General features: G+C 41.4%; 2 protein-coding genes and 1 long non-coding RNA gene across 11 annotated transcripts in view; 1 reads left to right on the plus strand and 2 right to left on the minus strand.

Annotated features, from left to right (window-relative positions):
• The window catches only part of dennd4b (DENN/MADD domain containing 4B), a 39,094-nt gene extending 23,765 nt beyond the window's left edge, over positions 1-15,329 (minus strand). For 2 of the 7 annotated variants that reach the window (XM_076078483.1, XM_076078478.1), the window contains exons 1-10: positions 15,193-15,328; positions 11,876-11,949; positions 8,464-8,814; positions 7,329-7,581; positions 6,964-7,033; positions 6,353-6,522; positions 4,458-4,699; positions 3,443-3,509; positions 2,054-2,112; positions 1,523-1,667 (exon numbers count right to left, since the gene is read on the minus strand). In XM_076078483.1, the coding sequence (XP_075934598.1) occupies positions 1,523-1,667; positions 2,054-2,112; positions 3,443-3,509; positions 4,458-4,699; positions 6,353-6,522; positions 6,964-7,033; positions 7,329-7,581; positions 8,464-8,795 (1,338 nt within the window). In that variant the 5' untranslated portion in view covers positions 8,796-8,814; positions 11,876-11,949; positions 15,193-15,328. Of the gene's footprint in view, positions 1-1,522; positions 1,668-2,053; positions 2,113-3,442; positions 3,510-4,457; positions 4,700-6,352; positions 6,523-6,963; positions 7,034-7,328; positions 7,582-8,463; positions 8,815-11,875; positions 11,950-15,192 lie in introns of all 7 variants that reach the window. The other 5 variants (XM_076078479.1, XM_076078481.1, XM_076078480.1 and 2 more) reach the window with 5 other exon arrangements.
• Positions 14,895-16,248, plus strand: LOC142934086 (uncharacterized). Its single transcript, XR_012947673.1, has 2 exons — positions 14,895-15,056; positions 15,284-16,248. It is a non-coding gene; the product is annotated as an uncharacterized LOC142934086 (long non-coding RNA).
• A 3,589-nt stretch (positions 16,249-19,837) lies between these two features.
• The window catches only part of LOC142934029 (CREB-regulated transcription coactivator 2), a 45,710-nt gene continuing 45,547 nt past the window's right edge, over positions 19,838-20,000 (minus strand). For all 3 annotated transcript variants that reach the window (XM_076078377.1, XM_076078376.1, XM_076078375.1), the window contains one exon: positions 19,838-20,000. This exon is cut by the window's right edge and continues 1,558 nt beyond it. The gene's annotated coding sequence lies outside the window, so the exon portion shown is untranslated.

Below are 20,000 nucleotides of genomic sequence, written 5' to 3' on the forward strand. Positions count from 1 at the left end.
GCCCCCTAAACCTAATAACTGGTTGGGCCACCCTTAGCAGCAACAACTGCAATCAAGCATTTGCGATAACTGGCAATGAGTCTTTTACAGTGCTGTAGAGGAATTTTGGCCCACTCATCTTTGCAGAATTGTTGTAATTCAGCCACATTGGAGGGTTTTCGAGCATGAACCGCCTTTTTAAGGTCATGCCACAGCATCTCAATCGGATTCAGGTCGGGACTTTGACTAGGCCACTCCAAAGTCTTCATTTTGTTTTTCTTAAGCAATTCAGAGGTGGACTTGCTGGTGTGTTTTGGATCATTGTCCTGCTGCAGAACCCAAGTGCGCTTCAGCTTGAGGTCACGAACAGATGGCCGGACATTCTCCTTCAGGTTTTTTTGGTAGACAGCAGAATTCATGGTTCCATTTACCACAGCAAGTCTTCCAGGTCCTGAAGCAGCAAAACAGCCCCAGACCATCACACTACCACCACCATATTTTACTGTTGGTATGATGGTCCTTTTCTGAAATGCCGTGTTACTTTTACGTCAGATGTAATGGGACATACACCTTCCAAAAAGTTCAACTTTTGTCTCGTCAGTCCACAGAGTATTTTCCCAAAAGTCTTGGGGATCATCAAGATGTTTTCTGGCAAAACTGAGACGAGCCTTTATGTTCTTTTTGCTCAGCAGTGGTTTTCGTCTTGGAACTCTGCCATGCAGGCCATTTTTGCCCAGTCTCTTTCTTATGGTGGAGTCATGAACACTGACCTTAATTGAGGCAAGTGAGGCCTGCAGTTCTTTGGATGTTGTTCTGGGGTCTTTTGTGACCTCTTGGATGAGTCGTCGCTGCGCTCTTGGGGTAATTTTGGTCGGCCGGCCACTCCTGGGAAGGTTCACCACTGTTCCATGTTTTCGCCATTTGTGGATAATGGCTCTCACTGTGGTTCGCTGGAGTCCCAAAGCTTTAGAAATGGCTTTGTAACCTTTTCCAGACTGATAGATCTCAATTACTTTGTTTCTCATTTGTTCCTGAATTTCTTTGGATCGCAGCATGATGTCTAGCTTTTGAGGATCTTTTGGTCTACCTCACTTTGTCAGGCAGGTCCTATTTAAGTGATTTCTTGATTGAGAACAGGTGTGGCAGTAATCAGGCCTGGGTGTGGCTAGAGAAATTGAACTCAGCTTTCCAAAGATGTGATAAACCACAGTTAATTTATGTTTTAACAGGGGGGGGCAATCACTTTTTCACACAGGGCCATGTAGGTTTGGATTTTTTCCCCCCCTTAATAATAAAAACCTTCATTTAAAAACTGCATTTTGTGTTTACTTATGTTATCTTTGTCTAATATTTAAATTTGTTTGATGATCTGAAACATTTAAGTGTGACAAACATGCAAAGAAATAAGAAATCAGGAAGGGGGCAAACACTTTTTCACACAACTGTATATAAAATGAGCTCCATTCTTATCAGCTGCACCATTAAAGTGATGACCTCATTAATGCATAATAATTATAATATCATAATATATGTGGAGACTTACGGAGACGAGGGCCTCGCTGACGGAGGTCAGGACGTCGGGACGCAACGAGTGGAGCAACAGTTTGTGTTCGGTGAGGACGGCGAGCAGCAGCGTGCAGGTGTTCTCTGGACCGAGGTTCTGGAGGAGCTTCAGGAAGCTGGCACCACTGTGACACACACACACACACGCGCGCACATATATATTGTTCATAAACTGGACGGCGATCAGTGATCAATAAATACATAAAAGATGGATAACAGACTTACAGTCGCTCTAGTGAAGGCATTCCACAAGGATCCATTGTGGGACCTTTACCTTTTCTAGTTTACATTAACAATATATGTGAGAGGTTCAGATTCTGCAAGTACCACCTGTATGCCAATGACACAGTCGTGTACTAAATATATATATATATAGATATATTTTTTTAGTTCCGTCTCATCCTTAGCGTGACTGAGGAGCTGAGATTTACTTTTTAATGTTGTTCAGAGGAATCTCTGTAACTGAGACTTGAAACCTTGAAAGACTTGTATTGTGAGTTGTTGTGCTGACCTGAGAGGGAGAGGAGAGGAGACCGGCTGGCAGAGGAGGAGGTTATCGTACGGAGAGAGCTGCAACATAAACTACCTGTTATCACACAAACTACTGCTTTTCATGCTTTTTGTTTACATTCCATCACTTATGAGAACATTTTACTCACCAACTTTAATCAGGCTATAAACACACACACCTGTAGTGTGTTGATCAGGTTATAAACACACACACCTGTAGTGTGTTGATCAGGTGCAACAGGTGGTTTGGGAGAAATGTCCTCCTGTGGTTTCACTTTCATTGAGAGGGAAATCTATCTGTTGTTTTGCTGATGGATACAGTTCTTGTAAAGCTGAAGTTGGTGAGTAAGATGTTGTTATAACTGACAGGAATGAAAAATCTTTCTCTATAATTTCAGGAATTTATTGCTTAAGCGGGAAAGTAATAATAATAAAAGACAGACATACAAGCAGACCTTGTGACTCATTATGGCCCACATTGTGATAATATCATCCACCTGCATGCAGCTGAGAGGAATCACACATGAACCGAAAGAATCATCAGGGAATTATTTTTGTAGTGAAAAAATTATGTGAAGAAATTTTGTCCACTAATTAGAACCAATCAATAAATGGACTTCTGATTGGACACAATTACCATGTTGAGGTTGTGATCGCATCACCGCCTACATCCTGTTGAAGGAGGAAGTGACAAAAAAGTCTGTGCTGGTTTTTATGAACAACATATTCTTCTTTTGAAATAATTTGCTGAAAACCTGTGCACCTGAACGAGGATGTTGAAGGTTTTAGTGTGCACCTGAACAAGGATGCTGAAGGTTTTAGTGTGTACCTGAATGAGGATGCTGAAGGTTTTAGTGTGTACTTGAACGAGGATGTTGAAGGTGTTAGTGTGTACCTAAACGAGGATGCTGAAGGTGTTAGTGTGTACCTGAACGAGGATGTTGAAGGTTTTAGTGGTCACCTGAACGAGGATGTTGAAGGTTTTAGTGTGCACCTGAACGAGGATGTTGAAGGTTTTAGTGTGCACCTGAACGAGGATGTTGAAGGTTTTAGTGTGCACCTAAACGAGGATGCTGAAGGTGTTTGTGTGTACCTAAACGAGGATGCTGAAGGTGTTAGTGTGTACCTGAACGAGGATGTTGAAGGTTTTAGTGGTCACCTGAACGAGGATGTTGAAGGTTTTAGCGTGCACCTGAACGAGGATGTTGAAGGTTTTAGTGTGCACCTGAACGAGGATGTTGAAGGTTTTAGTGTGCACCTGAACGAGGATGTTGAAGGTTTTAGTGTGCACCTGAACGAGGATGTTGAAGGTTTTAGTGTGCACCTGAACGAGGATGCTGAAGGTGTTAGTGTGCACCTGAACGAGGATGCTGAAGGTGTTAGTGTGTACCTGAACGAGGATGCGCGGCCGCTGGGGGGAAGGAAACGGGACATTGTGCATGAAGCTGGAGATGTGTCTGCAGAGACAGAATATCAAGATTAAGATCAATTATTTACCACACCAGTCAAAATGGTCAATATCATGTAAAATAACAAATAAATGTGATTCATATTTCATCACCACCTTTTCTCCAAGTAGTCACAGTTTTTTGATTTATCAAGGAGGGAACATGTCATTTGATGCCATCTGGAGACGAAATATTAATAAAAATGTCTCGTTCGAGTGAGTTCAAGTTAAAGATATAACAAATATGTCCAAAGCAGTACATTGCTTTGCTCCAGGTACTCCTGTGTGTTTCTACTGTACTAATACACTAATACTATGGAGAAGTACCTCATACAACCACACTACCCGTTTATTTTATGAGAGGAACAAGCTCAGCTCAGCTCGTCCTCCTAACAGACTCGGAGAAATGCTGATGTGTATTCAGTGGTTTTAGTAGTTTTAATCAGCTGGTCTGTTGGTTTTGGAGAAGAGGAAACCTTTGTGGTAAAGAAACAACAACTGCTGAACCATGAACGCTGAAGCCAGTGATCCCACAATGCTTCACCACGGCACTAAACTCAACCTTTTATTATTGTTTTGATTGGACGGTAAATGGACTGTACTTGTGTTTCTCTTTTCTAGTCTCTCGACCACTCAAAGCTTTAACACTACATGTCATCATTCACCCATTCACACACATTCACACACATTCACACACATATACTGATAGGAGGGGCTACATGTAAGGTGCCACCTGCCCATCCGGACTATCTAACATTCACACACCTTGGAACAGCCTACGGGAGTATTTTGGGGTTAAGTGTTTGGCCCAAAGGACACATCGACATGGACTAACGGAGCCGGGGATCGAACCACCAATCCTCTGATTGAAGGACGACCTGCTCTAACACGGCGAGACCCCTAGCTGCATAAAATGATGCATTGTGAATGAATAATAAAGACAAACGTAGGCACTGACTTCTCGAGCGGCAGGACGTGGGGCCCGGAGATGGAGTATCTGTAGATGAAGGTGAGGAACTTCTGGAAGACGGTGAAGAAGGGCCAGTGGGAAAGGACGCAGATGCTCTTCTTCACCTGCAGGCTGCGGTTGGTGATCGGCCGTCGGTCCACCACGCTGAGGAGGCCGAGCCTCACGCTCTGCCGTTCCGACAGCAGCTCCCTGGAGAAGGACTCGTAGAACTGGATGGCTGCTCCGTAAACCTGCAGGGAGAGCAGAGTCCTCACAGACCAGGACATGGAAACCTGATTCAAAGGTCCAGATGTGCTGCTGTTCTCTGTTTTATAGTCTCTGGTTCTGGACCGCTTGTCTGTGACACATATTTCAGGACTTTCTAAAATTTCAGAGACTGAAGATTTTATCAGTCCGTTATCTGTTTTGATGTTTTAATGAGCAAATTATTATTATTCATGTCCCATTAATGCACATTAATAACTTTGAGTCTGTGCTTTCTACAGCTGCTTTTATTATCATTATTATTGTTGGAATGCTGTTAAGCATTCCAACAATAATATTGTTCTTCAAATCTTTATATTATTATATTTCTTCCGTCCCGTTTTTTAAAACTCTTCTTCTTCTTCATTTTTTAAGCTACAGAAACCGTTCAACTATCAAAATGTCTGTCTGTCTATGTCTCTCTCTCATACAGTCACACACCCCCCCCCCCCCCCCCCCCCCCCCCCCATTTCAAAATAAAAGCCCCAGAGAGTGAATTCTAACTGAAATGCTTGTGTTGAAGCCTGTCATTTAATAACCTCCGTTTGGGTGTTTCATACATTCAGATTTTGTCTCCTCTCCTCCTCTCTCCCCACCCAGCCCCACCTTTCAAAATAAAAGCTCCATAGATTAATGTATTTAAACATTAAGCTCAAAATTTGGCTTTTTAAAAAAAATAATTAATGCTCTTACTAATACTGCGACAACTACTACTACTGCTGCTAATATTTCTAGTATTACTACTACTACTACTACTGCTATTCCTGCTACTACCAGTACTAATACTACTACAGCTATTAGTACGACTGCTACTAGTACTGCTACTTCAAATACTGCCATTACTATTACTACTACTTCTTCTTCTACTACTACTACTGTTATATTAAATACTACGACCACTACTACAGCTATTACTACGACTATTGATAATACTACTTCTACTACTTCTTCTTCTAATTACTAATACTTCTACGACTAATACTTCTACTACAACTTCTACTACTACAAATATCACTACTGTTACTACTACTACTTATTCTAATGCTACTAATACTTCTACTAATAATAATAATACTTCTACTACAACTACAACTTCTACTACAAATATCACTACTGCTGACATTTTTTAAGCCACAGAAACCGTTCGAATATCAAAATGTTCAGCTCTTTCAGGAGAGGGGTGCTTTGACTTTTCATATTTGTAATCTTTAAATTCTTTGAATTATTAAGCTTTTTGCAATTTTCTTTTTAAAGGGCTCTCTATGGAGAAAATCTTCAAATCCTGTTAAACTTCTTCAACTTTCAAAGCCTTCTTCCTCATACCTTCAGCTACAGACACATTTCAACTAGAAGGGTTTTCAGCAGTGCAGTTTAAATGCTTTCGGGCCTCAACATTTTTCAGACAGGTAGTCTCCCGTTTCTTAATTTTCAGCAATTATTTTACAATTCATTTCAGCTTTCAGCATTCCAATGCATTTTCAGCAGGAAATGCATTTTCTAGTTCTATAATATCAATCATCTACTTTCCATTAGTATTGGTGCTACTACTGCTGTTACAGATTGTGAAGCCCTCTGAAGCTGATCTGTTATTTAGCGTTGTAAATATAACTTGAACTGAAGGTATTTTTCTGAGCATAAACCTTGTCCCCGGAGGCGGAGGTGAGGACGAAGGTGGAGAAGACGGGCAGCTGGTACTTGGTGTTCATTGGCCAGCTCTCCAAGGCGACGCCCATCGGCAGACAGAAGACCGGCACCGACTCCGGCAGAGGAAATGCCTCCAGGTCCTCCTCCGGGTATCGACTGATCAGACCTGCACCACACAGCAGTTCACCTGTTTACACCTAATAACCAAGTTTCATGCATACAAAGGTCTATGCAGGGTCAATATGGAGAATGATGATCTATTGTTTCGATTTTTTGTGTCTTTTGTTGTTGTTTGTTTGGTTTTGTTTGTGTCTGTCTGATTGTTTGTTCAGTCAGCAGGTATGTTGTGTACTATTCTTTTTGAGGGTAACATATAGCGTGTAACATATATAAACTAAAAATAAAAAGATCGAAAGAAAGAAATATCTAAGGAATCTTCAGAAAAATCGAACACATCAGCGACCTGACCTGAAGCTTTAGTCTATTATCAAACATTAATGATCAAACTGTACTGAACCAAAAGATGTACAAGTTACCTAAACATTTAGGATCAGAAGGAACATCCTGACTAAAGAGTGAACTCTTCACCTCCTGGTTAGATACTCACTGGCTTTGTAGAGCAGTGCGTTGGCGTTGGCCACAGCTCTCTTGTAGCAGACATACAGAGCCGGACTCCACTGGAGACACAACACACATCAACATCAGTAGTTCATTTAACACAAGGAACTTATATGATATTATCTGATATGTCTAAACTCATCTGTGACAGGAGAACTAGAACTTTATCACTTCCATGTCATTTTCTGTCAAAGGTTCCAGCTAATTTCATTTGCAGGCTTTTGACAAAGTGTTGGAATTGGAAACAAGCTTTTATTTATTCATTTTACTGCCGTTTGAATCTCACAAAGACATTATAAACCATCTGTCGTGTTTCATCTACAGTAAACAGTAAGAGAAAAGGTGGTTGCTCACCAGGCTGGTGTTGAGGTTCTTGTCCACTCGACAGAAGGTGTGAGGAGCGACCTCTCCTTTACTTGGCAGCAGCAGACCGATGTCAGTGACTCCCAGAGTGTGGAGACCCTGTGAGTCCAGAGCTCGTCGGTACGTCAGGAAAACACGGTGAGCCGTCGGAGCACCGGAGCTCAAGCTGGCTGATCGGCTGTAGGGAGTCGTCTCTATAACGTACCAGCTTGGCTTCACCTGGTCCTTACCTTCATACAGAACCCTGTAGAGACACCTGGATCAGTCTTTATCTGGACTTCCACCTGAGGGTCACGCAGTCCATCCTCTCAGGACCATGAATGTCTAAACCACATCTCAACATGTTGGGGTTCTGCATGAAAAGAGGGTCCATCCTCTCAGGACCATGAATGTCTAAACCACATCTCAACATGTTGAGGTTCTGCATGAAAAGAGGGTCCATCCTCTCAGGACCATGAATGTCTAAACCCCATCTCAACCTGTTGGAGTTCTGCATCAAAAGAGGGTCCATCCTCTCAGGACCATGCATGTCTAAACCACATCTCAACATGTTGGCGTTCTGCATAAAAAGAGGGTCCCTCCTCTCAGGACCATGAATGTCTAAACCACATCTCAACATGTTGGGGTTCTGCATGAAAAGAGGGTCCATCCTCTCTGGACCATGAATGTCTAAACCACATCTCAACATGTTGGGGTTCTGCATGAAAAGAGGGTCCATCCTCTCAGGACCATGAATGTCTAAACCACATCTCAACATGTTGGGGTTCTGCATGAAAAGAGGGTCCCTCCTCTCAGGACCATGAATGTCTAAACCACATCTCAACATGTTGGGGTTCTGCATGAAAAGAGGGTCCCTCCTCTCAGGACCATGAATGTCTAAACCACATCTCAACATGTTGGGGTTCTGCATGAAAAGAGGGTCCATCCTCTCTGGACCATGAATGTCTAAACCACATCTCAACATGTTGGGGTTCTGCATGAAAAGAGGGTCCATCCTCTCAGGACCATGAATGTCTGAACCACATCTCTTCACAATCAGACAGTAGTTCTTACAGAGGCTGGACTGACATCACTCACCCGTCAGCCCCTTGTTTTACCCCCCCACCCTGATAAAGGTGTTTCTCACCCCAAGTCCAGGATGGGCGGCTTGTCCCTCCCTCGGCGGTAACACAGGTACAGGTGAGGGTTGTTGATAAGACCGGCGCTCAGCTCGGCCGAGTGTCCGCCCAGCGTCCTCTCGATGCAGGTGAAGCCCTCCGGAACTTCCTCCCCGAGCCCCCGGGCGATCACCGCCAGGTCCGTCACCGACTCCACCGCTCTGGATGAGGAAGAGGATGAGGAAGAGCAGGAAGAGGTGGAGGTTTTGGCATCCTCATCCAGGGGCCTCCAGGCCCCCGCAGGGTCCAGACCTGCTACTACAAAGTAGTCCACCAGCTGAGGACATTTCTCCTCGGTCATGCCGTCTGTCTGTCCTCCTCTGCAGAGAGAGATTGGATGTTTGTTACCCTGCTAGCTAATATTAATTAATTAATTATTTAATCATTAATAATAGTAAACCTCACAAATTACTACAACTATGCAGTAATACTGAAACATAAAAACGATCATGAGAGATAAATTTAAGACTTGTAGCGAGCCATCAGATCCATAACATTCAGACAACCATTGACTTTCTCATTGTGTGGAAACAGTTTCAAAGGAACTTAAGTCCAAAACTCATGAAGCACAAATGAATGTGATGAGTGTCCGTGAGTCTGATTTACAACTTGTCTATCATAGTTTGTTCAGACTCAAAGAAACTGTTGTTGATCAGCTTTTATATGCATGTAGAACTACAATGATGGTGTGTGTGTGTTTACGAGTGCAGTGATGCTGTGAGATGCTGAAGGCTCTTATGTAACTGTTAATGTCTCTTTCCTCTCTCTTCCTCATCCTCTTTCTTCTTCTCTGCCTCTGATCACATGTTTACAGACAGACAACAGAAACATGACTCCATCTTGCAGAATTTGAACTGAAAAGCAGAATTCCATCACACATTGATGAGAAATGAGATATGAAATCAGCATGAACTGCTCTTCATATCACGGTGGTTTAAAAACTCTACATGGAGCAGCAGGTTCTACATGCATGTCTTCCATGTATCATCACAGCTTTTACTTCATCGACTAAACTCTACACCGCCAGAACAGATTACTGATGCATCATGTAATGTAAATCTCTCCAGCTCACACACATTCAGCAGGATGAAAACACTGAACTACACGAGACCGAGTGACTAGAGAGAGAGTAACTCAAAGTGAACCAGGCTTGAAACGTGGCGGTCAGTAAATTTGGAGGTTGAGCTGTTAACAAAAATCGAACCATCTACTGAAGCTTCTCAGATCACTTCTCTTCCATCTGTGTGGTTAACAAACACCAAACCTAAATGTGACCTGGTGAACTGGTGCAGACAGAACAACGATACTGGACTGTAATAATCAGCCAGTAGCTGCTGAGGTTTACAGTCAGTCAGCAGATGTAATGTTTCATTCCTTTAAACCAGAGACACTTTGGACGGTCCACTCATCCCCGTCATCAAAGGGTGAACGTGAGAAAGAGACGTTAACGAAGAGAGCAGGAAGGGGGGGGGGGGGGGGGGGTCAAAGGTGAGCTGGCAAACAGGAAGAGGACTGGCAGCATGTTTCCTGTTCATCTGAGACTTTATGGTGACATAGCAGCTCATAAAACACTGTGATAAGACATAGAGATTTCATCAATGACCAAAGGTCTCCTGTTTACTTTAGTCCCAACTGCATTTTAAATAAACATCTGTCTTCTAAGAAGAGTTAGGGTTAGAGATAGATAGTGACGCTAAGAAGAGTTAAATTTGGGGATAGATGGTGACGCTAAGAAGAGTTAAAGTTAGGGATAGGTGGTGACGCTAAGAAGAGTTAAAGTTAGGGATAGATAGTGACGCTAAGAAGAGTTAAAGTTAGGGATAGATGGTGACGCTAAGAAGAGTTAAAGTTAGGGATAGATGGTGACGCTAAGAAGAGTTAAAGTTAGGGATAGATGGTGACGCTAAGAAGAGTTAAAGTTAGGGATAGATGGTGACGCTAAGAAGAGTTAAAGTTAGGGATAGATGGTGACGCTAAGAAGAGTTAAAGTTAGGGATAGATGGTGACGCTAAGAAGAGTTAAAGTTAGCGATAGATGGTGACGCTAAGAAGAGTTAAAGTTAGGGATAGATGGTGACGCTAAGAAGAGTTAAAGTTAGGGCTAGATGGTGACGCTAAGAAGAGTTAAATTTATGGCTAGATGGTGATGCTAAGAAGAGTTAAAGTTAGGGCTAGATGGTGACGCTAAGAAGAGTTAAATTTATGGCTAGATGGTGACGCTAAGAAGAGTTAAAGTTAGGGATAGATGGTGACGCTAAGAAGAGTTAAAGTTAGGGATAGATGGTGACGCTAAGAAGAGTTAAAGTTAGGGCTAGATGGTGACGCTAAGAAGAGTTAAAGTTAGGGCTAGATGGTGACGCTAAGAAGAGTTAAAGTTAGGGATAGATGGTGACGCTAAGAAGAGTTAAAGTTAGGGATAGATGGTGACGCTAAGAAGAGTTAAAGTTAGGGCTAGATGGTGACGCTAAGAAGAGTTAAAGTTAGGGCTAGATGGTGACGCTAAGAAGAGTTAAAGTTAGGGATAGATGGTGACGCTAAGAAGAGTTAAAGTTAGGGCTAGATGGTGACGCTAAGAAGAGTTAAAGTTAGGGCTAGATGGTGACGCTAAGAAGAGTTAAAGTTAGGGATAGATGGTGACGCTAAGAAGAGTTAAAGTTAGGGATAGATGGTGACGCTAAGAAGAGTTAAAGTTAGGGATAGATAGTGACGCTAAGAACAGTTAAAGTTAGGGATAGATAGTGACGCTAAGAGTTAGGGTTAAGTTGAAGAAGTACTTAGCACTTATTGTATTCGTATTAGTTTGTTTCTGTACTTTTGCTCTGGTTTATGCTCTTAGATGCTTGTTTAAAGGAGATGCACTTATGACTTCTGGTGACTAGTAGTTCTCTTGAATACCTATGTTGAATACACTTATTGTAAGTTGCTTTGGATAAAAGCGTCTGCTAAATGACTAATGTAATGTAATGGTGACGCTAAGAAGAGTTCGGGTTCGGGATAGATGGTGACGGCTAAAAAGTCCACAAACCAATGGGTAAGGTCATGGTGACTACGTCTACTTCTTATAAACTGTGGTCTGTGAAGGCCTAAAAACCGCACACAAGGACTCATCATGACACATTTTGTTTGAAAAAACATGTGGGGGAAGGGTTAGTTACTACCAAAGCTCTTGATGGAATCTGAGTGTTTGAGAGGTTGTGTGTGTGCGTGTGTGTGCGTGTGTGTGAGAAAGTGTTAAATACCCTAACCCTATTGGGAATTTGTGCTTGTTTAAATAACATTAAGGTAAAATAAGCTGAGCTCTTTTCTGCTGCAGATCAGAACCAACACATACGTACATACATGTACAGTTCATGCTCTACTGTCAGTAACTCCACCCTCTCACCTTCACCTGTTTACTGGAGGAAATGTCTGCTGCCACTAGATTCACTTCATGTTTCACACAAAGGGAGTTGTCTGCTGAAATACAAAAATAAAAACCACAATTTTAGCTGAAACAGCTGATTTCATCACAAGCACTTCCCTTTTTAAAAAGGACTATGAGCAACAATGGATCACACACAAACACGCACACACACACACACCTCTAAATACACACTGGAAAGCCCAGAGAAATGCACCAGATTTCCTCACTTTAGAGAGCACCACAGTACATCAACACAGCATCATTCAACTAAAAAAGAAAGATTAAAATTGTACTTATGGCTTTAAAATGAATCAGCTGTCAAACTATTTGCTAATTATTATATTCAGTGAAGCAGCAGCCTGTAATAAAACCCAAATGTTCAAGTTGGAGACACACCTCAAGTGTTTGATTGATTACCACATAGTTCTGCATCAAACAGGTTGTCTCTGACTCACTTGAGGCACGTTTTAGCCCCCCAGCAAAGGATGACATCATGGTCCATAACATGATGTCATCCGCCTACAGCTGACCTGTGATGATATAATGGAGACTCTGTGGTTTGGACCAGATTCACAGAAGCATGAAACTGTTTGTATTACAATTGAAACCAACATTAAACTCACCGCCTCCTTCAGAGAACTAAATATCTCAACTTCTAATGAGCTTCATCATTCATGAACCCTCATAATCAGGTCAACATGTTAATGTGTCCGATACCAAACAACTGCAGAACTCAAGACACTGTGTATTGAGCATTAGCTAATGCTAGCATGCTAACACTCATCAGCTGGACTGTGGTTACTGAGCATTAGCTAATGCTAGCATGCTAAAACTCATCAGCTGGACTCGGTTTACTGAGCATTAGCTAATGCTAGCATGCTAACACTCATCAGCTGGACTCTGTTTACTGAGCATTAGCTAATGCTAGCATGCTAACACTCATCAGCTGGACTCTGTTTACTGAGCATTAGCTAATGCTAGCATGCTAACACTCATCAGCTGGACTCTGTTTACTGAGCATTAGCTAATGCTAGCATGCTAAAACTCATCAGCGTTTCTTTGTAACATGATCAATATCAACACAATGACCAAACACTAGAGATCTAGACTTCTAGACATATATTTCTGATGTGTTTATTATTATTATCATCATCAAGATTACAGACTAGCCACTGGCCCGACTTGGTGGAAGGACCAAAGAAGAACCCCATAACATTTTGGAGCAGATTTAAATGTTGACACAAATCTCTATTTAACTCTATAATAGTTTTGGAAACATATCCAAACATAAATAACACGGAGGACTGGAGGTTTAAGCTCTGAGTGCCGTTTTAGTTGTGTGATAAAACATTTCTATTATTTTCCAAAGTACTTTCTCACTGTCAGGAGTATGAAGAACATAGTGTACATGTACACCAACATCATGAGCACTAAACATCTGTATCAAGATGTTTTTTGGTAGTTTAGTTTCTTTAGACAACTAAAGCCAAAGCAGCAGCACTGAATATGTTCTTTATCTGTTCAGTAGAAAAACAGGAAGTGAGAAGTCTTTCTCAACTTTATCAAATGAAGCAGTTATTAATAACCTGAAACCTGCAGCATCATTCACCATCAGCTGTGGTTTCACTAAAAAACACTTCTAGAACCTGAACAGCTCGTTCAGCCTCAGACACTCGATCAATAAAAGCCCAGCGAGTTTCCTCAGAACTTAAATAATATTATTGCTAACATGAGATAAAGTGTGGCTGCTTTCTGATCAGCAACAACATAGAAACCAAGCTGCATCATTGAAGGGTTTTCACTAAAATTACCCAGCGGATGGGGATTTATAACCTCTGAAACACCTCACAGTCTATAGGAGGGGGATCTATAACCTCTGAAACACCTTAGTCTATAGGAGGAGGATCTATAACCTCTGAAACACCTCACAGTCTATAGGAGGGGGATCTATAACCTCTGAAACACCTCACAGTCTATAAGAGGAGGCTCTATAACCTCTGAAACACCTCACAGTCTATAAGAGGAGGATCTATAACCTCTGAAACACCTCAGTCTATAGGAGGAGGATCTGTAACCTCTGAAACACCTCACAGTCTATAGGATGAGGATCTATAACCTCTGAAACGACTCACAGTCTATAGGATGAGGATCTATAACCTCTGAAGCACCTCAGTCTATAGCAGGATCTATAACCTCTGAAACACCTCAGTCTATAGGAGGAAGATCTATAACCTCTGAAACACCTCACAGTCTATAGGATGAGGATCTATAACCTCTGAAACACCTCACAGTCTATAGGAGGAGGATATATAACCTCTGAAAAACCTCACAGTCTATAGGATGAGGATCTATAACCTCTGAAACACCTCAGTCTATAGGAGGATCTATAACCTCTTAAACACCTCACAGTCTATAGGAGGATATATAACCTCTGAAACACCTCAGTCTATAGGAGGATATATAACCTCTGAAACACCTCACAGTCTATAGGAGGAGGATATATAACCTCTGAAACACCTCACAGTCTATAGGATGAGGATCTATAACCTCTGAAACACCTCACAGTCTATAGGAGGATCTATAACCTCTGAAACACCTCACAATCTATAGGAGGAGGATATATAACCTCTGAAACACCTCACAGTCTATAGGAGGAGGATATATAACCTCTGAAACACCTCAGTCTATAGGATGAGGATCTATAACCTCTGAAACACCTCACAGTCTATAGGAGGAGGATCTATAACCTCTGAAACACCTCACAGTCTATAGGAGGAGGATCTATAACCTCTGAAACGACTCACAGTCTATAGGAGGAGGATCTATAACCTCTGAAACACCTCACAGTCTATAGGAGGAAGATCTATAACCTCTCGATCTATAACCCAATGGAGCTTTAAGCTCGTTATGTGGTTCAAATATCGGACACAGCTGAAACATCAACATGACGTCATCAATGTGTTCACGAGCTCTGCGTCAGTTCACCGAGTGACAGACGACGGTCGTGCGCAGCTGCAACACAATTCAAACCCAGAAGTCAGGAAGCCGTCGGGTTCCATTATCGGACGCAGATGAAGATCATTTAACGTCACCTGTCCTCGTGACCACGTGACCTCGTCTCTACGGTTGTCATTTATCTCAGATATCGGTCGCGTGTCAGGTAAGGTGCGCGAGGACCCGTTATTTACCCGTTAGACGACATGACGTTAGCTTCCTCCGTGTTAGCTCACCTAGCTAACACACGTCACAGGTACCGGGCAATGACGTCACTAACACCGTACTAACGGGACTCTTACCGTGATGTCGGTGCTCGTTGTTCCCTCTGATCTTTGGATCATGTTCAGCTCGTTCTCTCACATGTGACGTCCATGTTTCTGTCTGTTACAGCGTCAAGCTCCACACAACGCTTCCTGTTTCCGGTCACACGCTTCAAAATAAAGGTCGCTTCTTCTTCTTTTGATTTTCTGGCGGTTGGCAAACAGCTTTGCATTTCCGCTACCCACTAATCTGGAGTGTGGACTAAGGAAACCCTCTCTAATAATAACAATATATACAGTATATACAGTACCAGTCAGTGGCGGCTGGTGTAACATGTTCTAGGTAGGGCTGTGCCACATCCAATCAATGTCAGCAAACATCCCAGAGTGATTTAATGCAAAAACATTAAGGTATCAAACACGTATTACTACTTTGCAGTTAAATATTTAACATTTATTCCAACACAAAAATAAGCAGTAAATAACACTTTGATAAACACTTCAGGACATCTTATTTTAGTCACCCTCACAGGCAATTCAGTGTAATATATATATATATATACACAGTATATATATATATATATATCATATAATAATATTCAGTATAATATAAAACACACACACATAAACATCGAACAAAAAGTTCGGAAATTAGTGTTTGGTAGATTATTTCTCTGTTGTAAGAATGCTTCTTGGCAATAAATGTTATACCATTGGAAAGCCTGTTTATTTACCTTTCAAACGGTGACACATTTGTAAGGAACATGCATTTGGGGGATGAGCAGCAGAGCTGAGTATGTGGGTTGCGCCCATGAACAATTTGCCAAATCTTCTCTGCCAATGCCAAACAGCTTATTCTGCTAAGCTGTTTGTTTCTCTCTAATGTCCATCATACTGTAACAGAGTAATTCCTACTGTGTGGTATTCATATTTTTACTGTAAAAGAGTATTTTTACTGTAAAAGATTATTTCTACTGTGTGGTATTCATATTTTTACTGTAAAAGAGTATTTTTACTGTGTGGTATTAGTACTTTTACTGGAGTAAATGTTCTGAATACTACCTCCACCTCTACATAAATATATAAACATAAAAAGACTGTTCCAGGTTTCATTTCTTTATTTTCTGTAAAATATTTTGTGAAGTCTCTTTAAAAATCTCCTGTTAGCTTCAGAAGCACCGCTGGTTTAAAACATATTCATATTTACAACACTCAACATTCCCTGGTTACTTATTACATGGTTCAAATAAAAATATGAATGAAACAAAAAGTCCATTTATTATTCAAAAACAAAGCAAAAGAAGCAGAATGCTCATTTTATTCTACGAATAACAATAACATTAATATTAATAATAATATGAGAGCAAGTATTATCATAAATCAATAAAAAATGTGAAAAATATATGAAATATGGCCTTTAACTGATCCCTAGTGCGCGCGCACACACACACACAAAGGACGACATCAGCGTTACAAACAGACGGGTAAATTATGGGATGATTTCTTAATAAGTTGACTGAATGTTTGACTTTGAGAAAACAATATTCGTTTATTTTAAAGAAGAGAGAATCCCTTAAAAATATCTTTAACAGGTTGAAGAATAAGTTTTCTGTGTTTAAACGTTCTGATCGACATGTTTCACTTTGAGTCTGATGAACCAACAGAAAGTTAACTCATCTGTACGAGTTCAAACATTTAGTCTCTTTTTAGATGACAGTCTGTGTATAACATATATTATATATATATATATATATATTATTATTGTACTAGTCCAGCTGAGAAAACTCTGACCCTCAACAGTCCTCAAAACTTCAGGCACTGATTTATTTATGACTTCTGATCTCTAATCTAAAAGGCAGCAGAACCCTCCATAACAGGAACCACGGCAGCAGAACCCTCTATAACAGGAACCACGGCAGCAGAACCCTCTATAACAGGAACAACGGCAGTAGAATCCTCCATAACAGGAACAACGGCAGTAGAATCCTCTATAACAGGAACCACGGCAGTAGAATCCTCTATAACAGGAACCACGGCAGTAGAATCCTCTATAACAGGAACCATGGCAGTAGAATGCTCTATAACAGGAACCAGGCAAGCAGACCCCTCCATAACAGGAACTATGGCAGCAGAACCCTCCATGACAGGAACCATGACAGCAGAACCCTCCATAACAGGAACCATGGCAGCAGAACCCTCCATGACAGGAACCATGGCAGCAGAACCCTCCATGACAGGAACCATGGCAGCAGAACCCTCCATGACAGGAACCATGGCAGCAGAACCCTCCATGAAAGGAACCATGGCAGTAGAACCCTGCATAACAGGAACCATGCAACATAACCCTCCTCGTTTTTAGATAATAATATATTTTATAATCTTTACTTTTTCTGAATGTCTCTTTCCTGCGACCCTTAATGGGGTCCTGGCCCCATGTGGAGAACCCCTTCAGGAGAGGAGGAGCCTCTCAGTAGACTCCTCCTCTTCAAACAGTCCACAGGCAGAACTCTGTTGAGGATATAAATGTGAAATATAGAACTAAAGGGACGGAACTCTTCCTTCTTCTTCTCTCATCTTAAATATTTATACTCTATTTATTCTTTTAAAGATATTATCTGAGAAATTATATACAGAAAGATTTAGACCACTTTGGTTAAAAAATAAAACTTCTTTATAGTTAGAATAATATTAATAATATTTAGGTTTTAATCCTTATTACATAAAAATATGTTTCTATGCTGATACAGGTGCAGCAAGTGCAGGTAGAGAGGGGCGGGGCTTAGGGCTGTCAATCACAGTGACTGGGGTCAAAGGGCAATCTCGGTTGTTTTATTATTCAGCTTCAAGACAAAAAGGATGTCACAGTGTACTCCAGGACGCCGTGACATCACTGCACGTATCGATTGTTCTCGTTATCGATCATTTTGCTGATTAATTAGTTTTTTTGGTCTAAAAATAGTTTCATCAAATGTTTGATGTCCGTCCAAAACCCCAAATCCTTCATTCACTCTGAACCAATCAATATTCTGATAATCCATCGATGGGTTTCAGGTTATAAACTGATTATATTTACAGTGCATCCGGAAAGTATTCACAGCGCTTCACTTTTTCCACATTTTGTTATGTTACAGCCTTATTCCAAAATGGATTAAATTCATTATTTCCCTCAACATTCTATACACAACAACCCATAATGACATAATGTTTTTTGCAAATTTTTGCAAATCTATTAAAAATAAAGAACGAAAACATAACATGTACATAAGTATTCACAGCCTTTGCCATGACACTCAAAATTTAGCTCAGGTGCATCCTGTTTCCACTGATCATCCTTGAGATGTTTCTACAACTTGATTGGAGTCCACTTGTGCTAAATTCAGTTGATTGGACATGATTTAGAAAGGCACACACCTGTCTATATAAGGTACCACAGTTGACAGTGCATATCAGAGCATAAACCAAGCCATGAAGTCCAAGGAATTATCTGTAGACCTCCGAGACAGAATTGTATCGAGGCACAGATCTGGCGAAGGGTACAGAACAATTTCTGCAGCATTGAAAGTCCCAATGAGCACAGTGGCCTCCATCATCCGGAAATGGAAGAAGTTTGGAACCACCAGAACTCTTCCTAGAGTTGGCCGCCCAGCCAGACTGAGCGATCGGGGGAGAAGGGCCTTAGTCAGGGAGGTGACCAGGAACCCGATGGTCACTCTGACAGAGCTCCAGTGTTGTTCTATGAAGAGAGGAGAACCTTCCAGAAGGACAACCATCTCTGCAGCACTCCACAAATCAGGCCTGTTTGGTAGAGTGGCCAGACGGAAGCCACTCCTCAGTAAAAAGCACATGACAGCCCGCCTGGAGTTTGCAAAAAGGCACCTGAAGGACTCTCAGACCATGAGAAACAAAATTCTCTGGTCTGATGAAACAAAGATTGAACTCTTTGGCCTGAAATCAGGAAGGGGGCAAACACTTTTTCACACAACTGTATGTGCATGGATAACAAGATGTGTGGTGAATAACTGTTGTAGGGAAGCTGCTGTGTGGGGTCCCAGTTTTTCAGCGGGAGGAACTGGGAGACTAGTCAGGATTGAGGGAAAGATGAATGCAGCAATGTACAGAGACATCCTCGATGAAAACATGCTCCAGAGCACTCTGGACCTCAGACTGGGGCGACGGTTCATCTTCCAACAGGACAACGACCCGAAGCACACCGCCAAGATAACAAAGGAGTGGCTTCGGGACAACTCTGTGACTGTCCTTGAGTGGCCCAGCCAGAGCCCTGACTTGAACCCGATTGAACATCTCTGGAGAGATCTGAAAATGGCTGTGCACCGACGCTCCCCATCCAACCTGTTGGAACTTGAGAGGTTCTGCAAAGAATGGGAGAAACTGCCCAGAAATAGGTGTGCCAAGCTTGTGGAATCATACCCAAGAAGACTTGAGGCTGTAATTGCTGCCAAAGGTGCTTCAACAAAGTATTGAGCAAAGGCTGTGAATACTTATGTACATGTTATGTTTTCGTTCTTTATTTTTAATAGATTTGCAAAAAACAGTTTTCACTTTGTCATTATGGGTTGTTGTGTGTAGAATGTTGAGGAAAATAATGAATTTAATCCATTTTGGAATAAGGCTGTAACATAACAAAATGTGGAAAAAGTGAAGCGCTGTGAATACTTTCCGGATGCACTGTATATCACCATTTAATCTTTATTTGGTCTTTTTATTGGACAAAAAAATAAAAAAAAGACGTCACTTTGGACTTTAAGAAACGGCGACAGACATTTTTCACTTTTTGTAGACGATCAATTCATCGAGAACATAATCAGATTAATTGATCAAAATAAAAG

This window comes from Anarhichas minor, unplaced genomic scaffold, assembly GCF_050575085.1.
Source record: "Anarhichas minor isolate MPS153535 unplaced genomic scaffold, ASM5057508v1 ptg000066l, whole genome shotgun sequence".
Lineage (NCBI taxonomy): Eukaryota > Metazoa > Chordata > Actinopteri > Perciformes > Anarhichadidae > Anarhichas > Anarhichas minor.